This window comes from Calonectris borealis, chromosome 21 (genome assembly GCF_964195595.1).
Source record: "Calonectris borealis chromosome 21, bCalBor7.hap1.2, whole genome shotgun sequence".
NCBI lineage: Eukaryota > Metazoa > Chordata > Aves > Procellariiformes > Procellariidae > Calonectris > Calonectris borealis.
Window position 1 is genome coordinate 8027132 of NC_134332.1, and position 11214 is coordinate 8038345.

An 11214-nucleotide genomic window follows, 5' to 3' on the forward strand; every position below is an offset into this window, starting at 1 on the left:
CTCCAGGTCGATATCAGCTGTCCTTTGTGCCCTTAGCAAAACACACATTTGGTTTTTCTGTCCTCTAATCTATGAAATGAGAAGGGCTGTACTGGCCTATTCTGCCAGGGATACAGGAATATTTGGTGTCCCAAACAGCTGCAGCTCCCCTTGAAATGATGGATGGGGTAAAAATTTGTCAAGGCATGACAATGTCATGTCAGGGAAGTGGGTGAGCGGCACTTACCTGAAATGCCACCCAGGGCTCTGAAATTGTCTTCCTTAGAGTCGCCTGTGTTCTGGAAATTAATTTTGCAATTTGCTTTCTGCAGAGCTCTCCAGCCCTTTTGGAGAGCAGACTGGCTGCTGGACAGACATTGTTGTTTTTCTGCGGGTAACGATGGGCAAATCCGAAGTCTGACTGATATAACAAATCTCAGTAGATGCCACTGAGACCGCCGTGTTCAGTTCCGTGGTTTTCTGTATTATTTTAGCTCTTTGAAGGCCGTCCTGTCTGGTCTCGGAATGCAGTAAAAGCCAACATGAGCGTCCATGCAGCCAAGCTGAAACTTCTGTTGCCATATTTGGCCTATTACATGGTAAGTCTGTACATCTGCCCTTGTGCCTGTCCGAGGCTGCTCGGAGGCAGAGCAAGGGAGCATCAGCTGGGTGTGCCTGGTTCTCTACATCTTGTGCCGGACGCGAGGTCTCAGACTTTGGGACGTAGGGTTCCCCTGCTCTGATTCTGCAGAAGGCAAGCTGAGGGAAAGGACTTTCTGAGGCCATCTAATAAGTCTATAATAAGTCCATAACTACAGCCTGCCCATCACTGCCAAAAAGCCAGGTATGCTGTGCCAGCAGAAGGGCTTTCTTTGCTTCAACAAGCAGTGAAGATGGCAAAGAGCAGCTGGCATGTGAGTCTGGAGAGGATGAGGATGATGAAGAGGAGGAGGAAGAGGACTTGAAGCCTTCTGATGGGAATGAAAATAAAATGGAGACAGAAATTCTGGACTATGTGTGAAGTCGGTGAGCGGTCTGGCTGCTGTTGGACAGAATCGTCTCTGCTCTTGTTCCTTGAGTGCTGAGGGTTCAGCCACCATGCCCAGGATGTGGGAAAGCAGAACTTGCACTAAGGTGCTGATGACCTGTCTGCACTGCTGGTGGCCATCATTCCTGATGTTAGGGAGCCATTGCCTACATTTTCATAACTGCTGGCTAATAAGCCCTCAAACAAGCTCAACAACCTCCCAAGAGCAAGCCCATCATCCAAACCAGCTGGTAATACACCTGGCAAGAGGAGAAGTTGCACTCCCAAACCTCTCCATGTGTGGGGAGTGCCCCTTGGCCAGGTTGGTGGCCATGGGGAACACAGAAAAGGTGCCTGAGGAGGTGCTGGGGGAGCACTCCAGTGCTCCTGGAGTCCCTGCGGCATATATTTCCTTAGGTTTGTCCTCCAGCCCACAAAAGCAACACCTGCAGGGCTCTCACACAGTGACGCCAGTCTACGTCAGCCATGGTTTGGCCTCAGCCTTCTGAAGGACAAGTGTGTAGAGGCTCCCCTGGTTTACCTTAGAGCCAAGACTGGGTCACGGCATTGACGCACAGCTGCACTCCTCGCTATATATATGTACGCCTCCATTTGGGGACTGGCTGCTCAGGTGTGCGCTCAGGATGGCTCACTGGGAGATCCTGTGCTTTGCCTTGTGCTCCTACCTCAGCGTAGCATGGGCTGCAACCGTAAGTACAAAAGCACTTCTTACGGCTTTGCAAGACGTTTTGCCTGTTCCTGCCTGAATGAGCATGCTCCTGCTACATCTGGTCTGGAGCCCGTGAAAGAGGGCATGCAGACCGTGACAGCCAAGGCAGGGTGTTTTCCTGCCCTAAACATGGCAAAGGCTCTCACCAACATTTTTCCAAAAGTTCCTGCACAGTCCTGTGTCAGGTCTGGCCTGGTTTAAGGCTGAAGGTCTTAAGGTCTTAACCTTCTGCCGTCTACCTTTGAGAGTGCAGGGGAAGTGCTGCTGCCCGCAGGCTGCCCTTGGGAGCAGACAGGACATCTGCACGGGCACGTCTCCAGCGGCAGCTCCCTGTGGGCTTCCCACAAGGGTCCAAAGGGACGGCTGGGGAAGGCGGGCTGTGAGTGGGTCCGTCTGGGGGACCGGGCAGGGTGAGGTGTGGCTGCTGGCAACATGGGCAGCCAGAGGCATGAAGGACTGTGCAATGGATTTTCTCTTCTCAATGGTCCCACGTGCAGCTGGGTGTGGTGCACACCGAGGGTGGTTTTGTGGAAGGCGAGAGTAAAAAACTCGGACTCTTTGGGAACTACATCGACATCTTCAGAGGGATCCCCTTCGCTGCCCCTCCAAGGACTCTGGAAGACCCCCGACCTCATCCTGGCTGGGATGGTAAGGTCCAGCTTTTGAATGCCTTTGGTTTGGGGTTTTAGTTTTGCTTCTCTCTCTTTAGTCCGTTATTGACAAGCCAAAGATGTTGTTGCCTGCTTTCATCTACTAAGCAGCGCCAAGAAAAAGCTCTTAGTCTCATGGTGGGTATGAGAGTCTGTGTCTAAGTGTTTCCAAGCAAGTCAAGAAAGCAGATGAAGTAACAAACCCGAAGCGTGGCACCTGCGTGTGCCCTCCCCATGCCTCGGCTGTCCAGAGCTAGTTCACATGGGAAAGGGTCCCACTTTGTCACTCCCTCAGACTGGTCACAGTGGCTGGGGAGGCTTTGCTGCCTCTGCACTGGACTCACAGAGGAGAGGGTGGATGGACAGATGGCTTGCAACCAAAGGATGGAGTTGATGCCTCTAACTAGGACATGTTGTCTTCCCTCTCCTCTCAGGAACGTTGGAGGCAAAAAAATTCAAAAATCGCTGCATGCAGATGACGCTTGCACAAACTGATGTCCGCGGGAGCGAGGACTGTCTCTATCTGAACATCTGGATCCCTCAAGGGAAGAGACAGGGTATGTCTTGGCGGAGACCTGGGGAGAAGATTCTCAGTTGCCTTTTGTGGACAAATTGCTCTGGAGCATCTCTCAGCAGCTACGTTGCCATAGTGGGCAACTGCAGGAGCACTGATTTTCGGAGTGTTCCTGCACTTTCCAGAGGGAAGGTGGGAGCCATGTCAACCAATGTCCCTCAGCTGCAGCCTGTTGGGAGTTTCAGCCTTTTCTACAGAGTGTGGACTTTCTTGGCCATAGGCTATTGCAAAGCATCCTGTCTGTTCATGCCCAGGTGGAGCGATGCTCAGCGAGTGGGTATGGGGATGGATGGGCAGAACCTTCTAGTTGTGTTGTGGCTCACGCTGCTTTTCTTCCGCATCTCCCAGTCTCTACCAACCTGCCAGTGATGGTCTGGATCTACGGCGGCGCCTTCCTTGTAGGAGGCAGCCAGGGAGCCAACTTCCTTAATAACTACCTCTACGACGGCGAGGAGATCGCCGTGCGGGGCAACGTGATCGTGGTGACCGTCAACTACCGGCTGGGGCCCCTGGGCTTCCTGAGCACCGGAGACGCAAACTTGCCAGGTACCGTAGCTGCTCCCTCTTCAGGGGACCCTGTCACGGGTCCCCAGCTTATCACCTTTGCTGTGCCCTTGCTCAATGGTGGGTGCTCTGTGTTGCTCAGGGAACTACGGGCTGAAGGACCAGCACATGGCTATTGCCTGGGTGAAGAGGAATATCAAGGCCTTTGGGGGTGACCCAGAAAACATCACCATCTTTGGGGAATCAGCCGGTGGCGCCAGTGTCTCCCTGCAGGTGTGTTGTCCTTGTTGGACCCCACCAGGGCCACTTCTCTTCTCTGTAAACGGGAGAGATGGTCCCCTTGGCACTCCGCCGCTTTCCTCCACGCACGCCGCCTGATTAACGTCCTCTCCTGCCTGGGGTCAGCAATGCTCAGCCTCTTTGCTTTGTAGCCAGTCCTCCTTCTTCCATTTAATCAGTCCCACCGCTGCAGGCATGTGTCCTTGCTTTTGGGACCTCTGGTGAAATAGCATTCACTTGCCACGACCCCCTACTCTGCTCCTCTTCTCGCCATATCCCCTTTTAACTTTAACTGCTGAGACTGTTAAATAGCACGAGAGCTGGCAGCTTCCCCGGGCCTGGTGCGCAAGTTGTGAGGGGATCGGCCGGGTCTGGCAGGCGATGGTCTCTTTGGGATTTTGTACCTGAAACGCCCTTGTTTCTAATTTTGCACCACAGACGTTGACCCCAAAGAACAAGGGCCTGTTCAAGAGAGCCATCAGCCAGAGTGGCGTCGGTCTCTGCAGCTGGGCCATCCAGAAGAACCCCCTCGCCTGGGCTAAAAAGGTAACTTGCACGTCTTGCCTGAGGGAATGGAAAAAACAAGAAAAGGATTCCCTAGAGAAGAGCATAACTAGCAAGGGATTCTGCAGGAGTTGTGCTGCCAGTCACAGAGCTTTGGAAACACACTGAGGACGAGAGGAAATGGCCTCAAGTTGCGCCAAGGGAGGTTTAGGCTGGACATTAGGAGAAATTTCTTTACTGAAAGAGTGGTCAGGCCTTGGAACAGGCTGCCCAGGGAAGTGGTTGAGTCACCATCCCTGGAAGTATTTAAAAGACGTGTAGATGAGGTGCTTAGGGACATGGTGTAGTGGGTATGATGGTGTTGGGTTGACAGGTGGACTCGATCATCTTGGAGGTCTTTTCCAACCTTAAATGATTCTATGATTCTATGATTCTATGCTTTGAGATGAAAACCAACCTCTGCCTCTGTGAAGCCGGTAATGAAGCCTGGGTAATGCTGGGAGGTTTCTCTCTCTCTTTCCTCCTGCAGATTGGACAAAATGTGGGCTGCCCCACAGACAACACCACTGACTTGGCCAACTGCCTGCGCGTCTCCGACCCCAAAGCTGTGACGCTGGCCTACCACCTGCAGCTGATCAACCTGCCCGGTAAGTCCCCTGGGCCGTGCTGTGGTCCCCCATCCACACAGGGCTCCCCATGGCTGTGATGGGACACCGGGGCGATTGCCAGGAGTGTTGAAGCAGTGCTTGTGTCCTTCAGAAAGGGGACAATAATGACAGATCTCACAGTTGCCCTTCTGTAGGCAGGTGCACATTCAGCTGAATGAACGTGATCCTGTGGTCACGCTGAAGTCACCACCCAAGCTCGCATTCACCTCAGGCTATTCCTTCCACAGTTCCTTGAGCCATGGGATATGCCAGGCCACACATCTGTCTTTCCTCAGCTCCTAACGACTCTGGTTTTGTCTCCTACTGCAGCTCCCGTGGTTCTCACACTCGCCCTCAGTCCTGTCATCGATGGAGACTTCCTCCCAGACATGCCAGAGAACCTCTTTGCCAACGCTGCTGACATTGACTACATTGCTGGGGTCAATGACATGGATGGACACATCTTTGCTGGCATCGATTTACCTGCTATCAACCGCCCACTTGTGAAAATCACTGCGTAAGTGAAGGGTGCCTAGGGCATATGTTGCCAAGTCCAGAGCCTCCCAGAGAAAGGACCAGCTAGTGGGGAAGCCTCCCCATATACCTTTAAGGTGCTCCTGAACTCAGCACCAGCCATCGGCTTGGCAGCCCTGATGCTCCCCCTCCAGAGCAGGCACATGCCAGATGTGCTGGGCGCCTGCCCCGTAAGGCTCCTCTTTGCAGACAAAAGGAGCTTGCGGCCAGTTTGGCCCCAAGCTGTTCTGCTGAGAAAGCTGGGAAGCACATGCCCGCCATCTAAGACCTGGAACAAAATCACCGCCTTTTACTTCACCAAACGGTTGCTAACCACAGGGTTGGATGTGAACGTCCACGGGAGCTGGGATCCATTTCCATGAGCCCTGCCCCACTTGAAGCTGCAGGTCTATAATTAGTTGACACTACTTGTCTTTTCAGGGATGAGGTCTATAATTTGGTCAAAGGACTGACCGTGGATAGGGGTGAGCGTGGAGCCAATGCAACATACAATCTCTACACGCAAGCATGGGGAGACAACCCGGACCAGGAGCTCATGAAGAAGACAGTGGTGGACCTGATTACTGACTACATCTTCCTGGTTCCCACACAGTGGGCACTGAACCTGCACCTGCAGAATGCCCGGTGAGCAGCTCAGCCCTGGCAGGAGCCCAAAGCCCGCCTGGGGGCCGAAACGCTGCGTTGCCAGCACAGGGGGCTGAGGAGCACGTTAAGAGGGCTGAGCTTGAAGGAGGCAGGCCTTTTGGTACCGAGTACACACTTAGTCGTGGCTCGTACAAACACTATTTCTCTAATGCTGCAAGGGAGTCATGCTAGGAACTTGTTTTAAATTCCCATTAAACCAAGTTTTTGCTTCCTAAAATCTTCAGCCTTCCTCCTGACGAGGCATGGTGGTTGGATAGTGTAAGGGTTAGGGTGAGAATCAGAAATGGGAGATAAAAACGACCGGATAGAAGGATGTTTTCTGCTGAGAGCACCTCTTAGATGCACGTGAGCATCTTCCAAGGCAGAATCTCTGGCTCTGCCGGTATTTGGAGCATGGTTATGAATCCGCACCCCTTTCTCTGCTCTCCACTCGCAGCTGCTTAGCGAGTCTATTTCATTTCCCCAGGAATGCCAAGACATACAGCTACTTGTTCTCCCAGCCATCCCGAATGCCCGTCTACCCAAGATGGGTAGGGGCAGACCATGCTGATGACCTGCAGTACGTGTTTGGGAAACCCTTCGCCACCCCCCTGGGCTACCTGCCCAAGCACAGGACTGTCTCGAGCGCCATGATTGCTTACTGGACCAATTTTGCCAGGACAGGGTGAGTGATTCCGGTTCCTCACTTGGGGCTTGCTGCAGCACTTCAGCCTGCTGCTTTTGCCTGTTAGCTTCTCAGCAGCAGTTCCCAAAAGCGGGGTGTCCTCTGTCTGTACTTCTGTTGTCAGCCTGGCTCTGTGTCTCCCAGTGGTGGAGTTTGCTCTGGGTCCTCCTCATCCAGAGAACACCTGGGGACAGCAGAAGCATTTTCACAACTTGTGAACTCTGCTTAAACTTAATGATGCCGTTTGTTTCCGAATGCTGGCGCTCAGACAGGAGTTGAGCCCCTGCGTGCAGCCAGGGACGATGCTAGCGGGGACCAAGGGAGGAGACTGCAGGTCGGCAAGTCGCTCCTAGCAGGCAGAATTGCTGTTGCTTGTCCCGACCTCAGACTCTCTTTGCACTCACTTAGAGCCTCACTTGAGCAGACGGGGTCCCTGCCGAACGACTCAAACCTTGCTGCATCCACACGCTGCCCTGAGAAAACTGAACTTCTCTGTCTCCTTTTTCCCCAGTGATCCCAACAAAGGGTATTCAGAGGTGCCCGTTACCTGGCCGCCCTACACCACTGAGGGCAGTTACTACCTGGACATCAACAACAAGCTAAAAACGAACTCCGTGAAGCAGAATCTGAAAACGGAGTATGTGAACTTCTGGAACACGGTCTATCAGAGTCTGCCCCAGGTTGCCAATTTCTCCTCGACTGAGGAATTGCTGTGGAGCTGAGAATCACAGAATCGTAGAATCGTTAAGGTTGGAAAAGACCTCCAAGATCATCAAGTCCAACCGACAACCCAACACCACCATGCCCACTACACCATGTCCCTAAGCGCCTCACCTACACGTCTTTTAAATACTTCCAGGGATGGTGACTCAACCACTTCCCTGGGCAGCCTGTTCCAAGGCCTGACCACTCTTTCAGTAAAGAAATTTTTCCTAATATCCAATCTAAACCTCCGTTGGTGCAACTTGAGGCCATTTCCTTTCATCCTATCCTAAAAAACACCTTTTAAAGATAGGCCCAATTCATTAAAGGCTTGCTTGTGACTGAGCGATTCCGGCTTCTCCGCGTCTTTGCCGTGACAGGATTTTCTCCCTAACGTTAAAGTCGTGCAGCAAGCGACACCCAGTCCCTGGGCAAAGCTGTTCCCTGACCCATAGCACAGGGATGTCCCGGGGAAGCTGCGGACACCCGAGAGCTGCGGCTGGGCCGTTAGCACCACGCTGCTAACAAGCAGCTCTTAGATAATTACAGTTGTAAGAAATGTGTGCAGACCGACTGGCGAATGGTGCCACAGGTGCACAAAATCGCCTCAGAAACTCGAAGGGGAAAATAAACCCGGGGGGAGGTTATTCCGCACTGGTTTCCGGGCACAAGTCCCTGCTTGGCAGAGGCCAGGCGGGGCCGGGGAGCTCCAGCTCCGAGCTCGGGCTGGAAGGGGAGCACGACCGCCCGCCGGCCTCCGCCTCCACACCCAGCCGCGCCCCCACCCGCCCACGCCCGGCGGGCCCCGCGGCGCCGTAATAGGAACCGTCCTGTGGCGGAACCTTTGTGCCGCGGCCCGCGAGCGCGGGGGGTGGGCGTCTTCCGGGAGGGAGCGGTTTGGGGGAGCGATGGCGGCGGGGCGGCGGTGGGGGGAGCGTGGTTCGGCCGTGCTGGAGCTGCCCCGCACGCCGCGGATGGTGTGCGTGGAGTACCCGGGGCTGGTGCGGGACGTCGGGGCCATGCTGCGGACGCTGGGAGGAGAGCAGGGGGTGTCGCGGGTGAGGGGGCCCCCGGGGTGTGGAGGGTGGCGGTTATCCGGGCAGAGGGGGCGCGGGTCGGGGAGCGCAGGCAGGCCCTGTGGAGGGGTGTGGGGGCAGGAGGGGTGCCGGGGCCGGGGAGGCCGCAGCTGTGGGACGGCGCTGTCCGTGCCGCTGGGGCCCAGCAGTCCCAGGCAGGCTGCAGGCGCGGTGTGGGGGTGATGGCGCTGGCGTGGGCCGCTGCTGTGGACGCGAGAGCAGACGGGAGGTGTCGGGCAGGACGGGAGCGTCTGCGCGTCCCCCTGATGTGCTGCTGGTGTTGGTGGCGCAGGGGTGCACGTCCCTGAGGTGGCGTGAGGGGAAGCGTGGGGGGAGACCCGTCGGCGAGAGGGTGTGGGGCCGGGGGCCCGTTGCCAGGGGGAGTCCAGGGGAGATGGGCTGCGCGGGCGTGGTGCTAACGCAGACTGTGCCTGCCGTTGCCGACATAGATCTATGCGGACCCCGCCAAAAGGCTGGAGCTGTATTTCCGCCCCAAGGACCCTTACTGCCATCCCGTATGTGCCAATCGCTTCCTCACCTCCACCGTGCTGCTCAAGGTGAAGAGGAGGACCAAGAGGAAGAAGCAGCTGGACACCGAAGAACAAATCCAGCCAGAAGTCCAGTTTGAAATGGAAGTTCTTGGGACTGTCACCACCGTTTACAAATTTCAAGGTAATACTTGGATTTGTGTCCGCGTGGCTTGAAGATGGGTATGTCTGTTGGGAAAGGGAAGTGTTTGCCTGTAAGAATGTAGGACTGGAAGGACAATCAAGTCTCCTTTGCATAAACTTATCAGACTGCTGCTCCTGAAAGCTGAGTGTTGTGAGAAACATTGTTACAGTCAGAATGAACTTCACAATGTTTTAACTTTTGTTTCTCCCAGGAATGTCTGATTTCCAGTACCTGGCAATGCACTCCGGTCCTGATGGCAAACAAACCTCCATGTATGACAAAGTCCTAATGCTCAAACCAGAGAAGGAAGAATTTTTTAATAGAGAATTACCTCTCTACATCCCGCCACCAATTTTCTCACGTCTGGACACTCCCGTTGACTATTTTTATCGGCCAGATATTCAACACCGGTTAGTGCCTTTTCTTATAATGTAGTAAATAACTGTGTTGGTTCTGGAAGGGACAGGCATTGAAGCATTCTGCTGGTTTGATGTATGCTTCTAACAGACAAGCCTTCAGTCGAGATCTCCTTTTTCATCACTTGAAGATGCCTCCAATCCATTGTGACTTCAGTATTAGTCTTGGATCTCTGCTCTTGAAGCATCAGAGCAGCACTAAATACATCGTTCATGTATTTCACCTGTTTAAATGGCTGCCTTGTTCTGTTTTATCCCTCTTGATTTGGCACAAGAGAGGCAGGCACGCTTGAGAAACTGCCTGGCAGCAGAAGCCGTGCTCACTGGACCTGTTCCCTTCTGACCCCTGGTTGGTTTTGCCAGAAGAACAATCTGTGAAATCTCCCACAAGAAACATCTTTCATTTTCTCACTGTTGTCCTTCATCAGCACTTCAAAAAAAAAATTATCTTAACTGCATTTCCACCTTGCCTTGTCCCTGGGGGACCTCTGTCATTGTGCAACTGCATGTAGCTGTGCAGGGTTTTTTAACTTAAATTTTCTTTCCTCAGTGGTGTCACAAGAGTCTTTTATGGTACCAGTAGGTGATTCCAAAATCCCTAGGGAGGTGGGGCCAAAGGTAAACCAACCCATTGCTCACATGGCTGAGTCCCTTCTCTTCCGAAATCTGGAGCACAAACTTGCATCTTTGCATGTTCCCGTGAAGGCCCCGAGTCCGTGTGTGCCACAGGCAGAAAACAAACCCGATCCTTTCTCTCTTTCTTAGGGAATCCCCAGGTGTCTGGTGAGAACCTGGTTGGCCTGAGCAGGGCCCGTCACCCGCACAACGCTATCTTTATGAACTTTGATGATGAAGGCATCCCAAGTAAACCCCTGGATGCTGCCGTACAGACCTGGAAGAAAGTGCGCACCAATCCTGTGGATAAAAAGGTGGAGGAAGAGCTGAGGAAGGTACGTGCCTTACTCCTGAGCTGGGCTGAGCACTATACTGTGGCATGCAGACCTCGCCAAAAATTGTTGTGGTTGTAACTACTGCTGGCTTCTCTGAAGGATTTGTGATTGTGTTTCCTGTTTAACCTTGTTAAGAGTGAGATGTGGGCCTGTGTAATTAGTCCAGGAACCTGGATCCAAGCCCTTGGGTTCCACTCCAGGTCGATATCAGCTGTCCTTTGTGCCCTTAGCAAAACACACATTTGGTTTTTCTGTCCTCTAATCTATGAAATGAGAAGGGCTGTACTGGCCTATTCTGCCAGGGATACAGGAATATTTGGTGTCCCGAACAGCTGCAGCTCCCCTTGAAGTGATGGATGGGGTAAAAATTTGTCAAGGCATGACAATGTCATGTCAGGGAAGTGGGTGAGCGGCACTTACCTGAAATGCCACCCAGGGCTCTGAAATTGTCTTCCTTAGAGTCGCCTGTGTTCTGGAAATTAATTTTGCAATTTGCTTTCTGCAGAGCTCTCCAGCCCTTTTGGAGAGCAGACTGGCTGCTGGACAGACATTGTTGTTTTTCTGCGGGTAACGATGGGCAAATCCGAAGTCTGACTGATATAACAAGTCTCAGTAGATGCCACTGAGACCGCCGTGTTCAGTTCCGTGGTTTTCTGTATTA

General features: G+C 53.4%; 2 protein-coding genes across 2 annotated transcripts; both read left to right on the forward strand.

The window, feature by feature from the left end:
- Nucleotides 1–810: 810 nt before the first annotated feature.
- Nucleotides 811–7788, forward strand: LOC142091404 (bile salt-activated lipase-like). Its single transcript, XM_075170636.1, has 11 exons — nt 811–1716; nt 2234–2384; nt 2821–2943; nt 3309–3506; nt 3607–3737; nt 4182–4289; nt 4777–4894; nt 5225–5411; nt 5849–6052; nt 6540–6737; nt 7249–7788. Exons 1-11 carry the CDS (start codon nt 1651–1653, stop codon nt 7457–7459), a joined length of 1695 nt encoding a protein of 564 aa, XP_075026737.1. The 5' UTR covers nt 811–1650; the 3' UTR covers nt 7460–7788.
- A 534-nt stretch (nt 7789–8322) lies between these two features.
- Nucleotides 8323–10362, forward strand: GTF3C5 (general transcription factor IIIC subunit 5). The gene is made up of 4 exons (XM_075170647.1): nt 8323–8497; nt 8965–9187; nt 9399–9597; nt 10154–10362. The coding sequence occupies exons 1-4, from the start codon at nt 8348–8350 to the stop codon at nt 10188–10190; spliced, it is 609 nt and encodes a 202-aa protein (XP_075026748.1). The 5' UTR covers nt 8323–8347; the 3' UTR covers nt 10191–10362.
- The last annotated feature ends 852 nt before the right edge of the window (nt 10363–11214 follow it).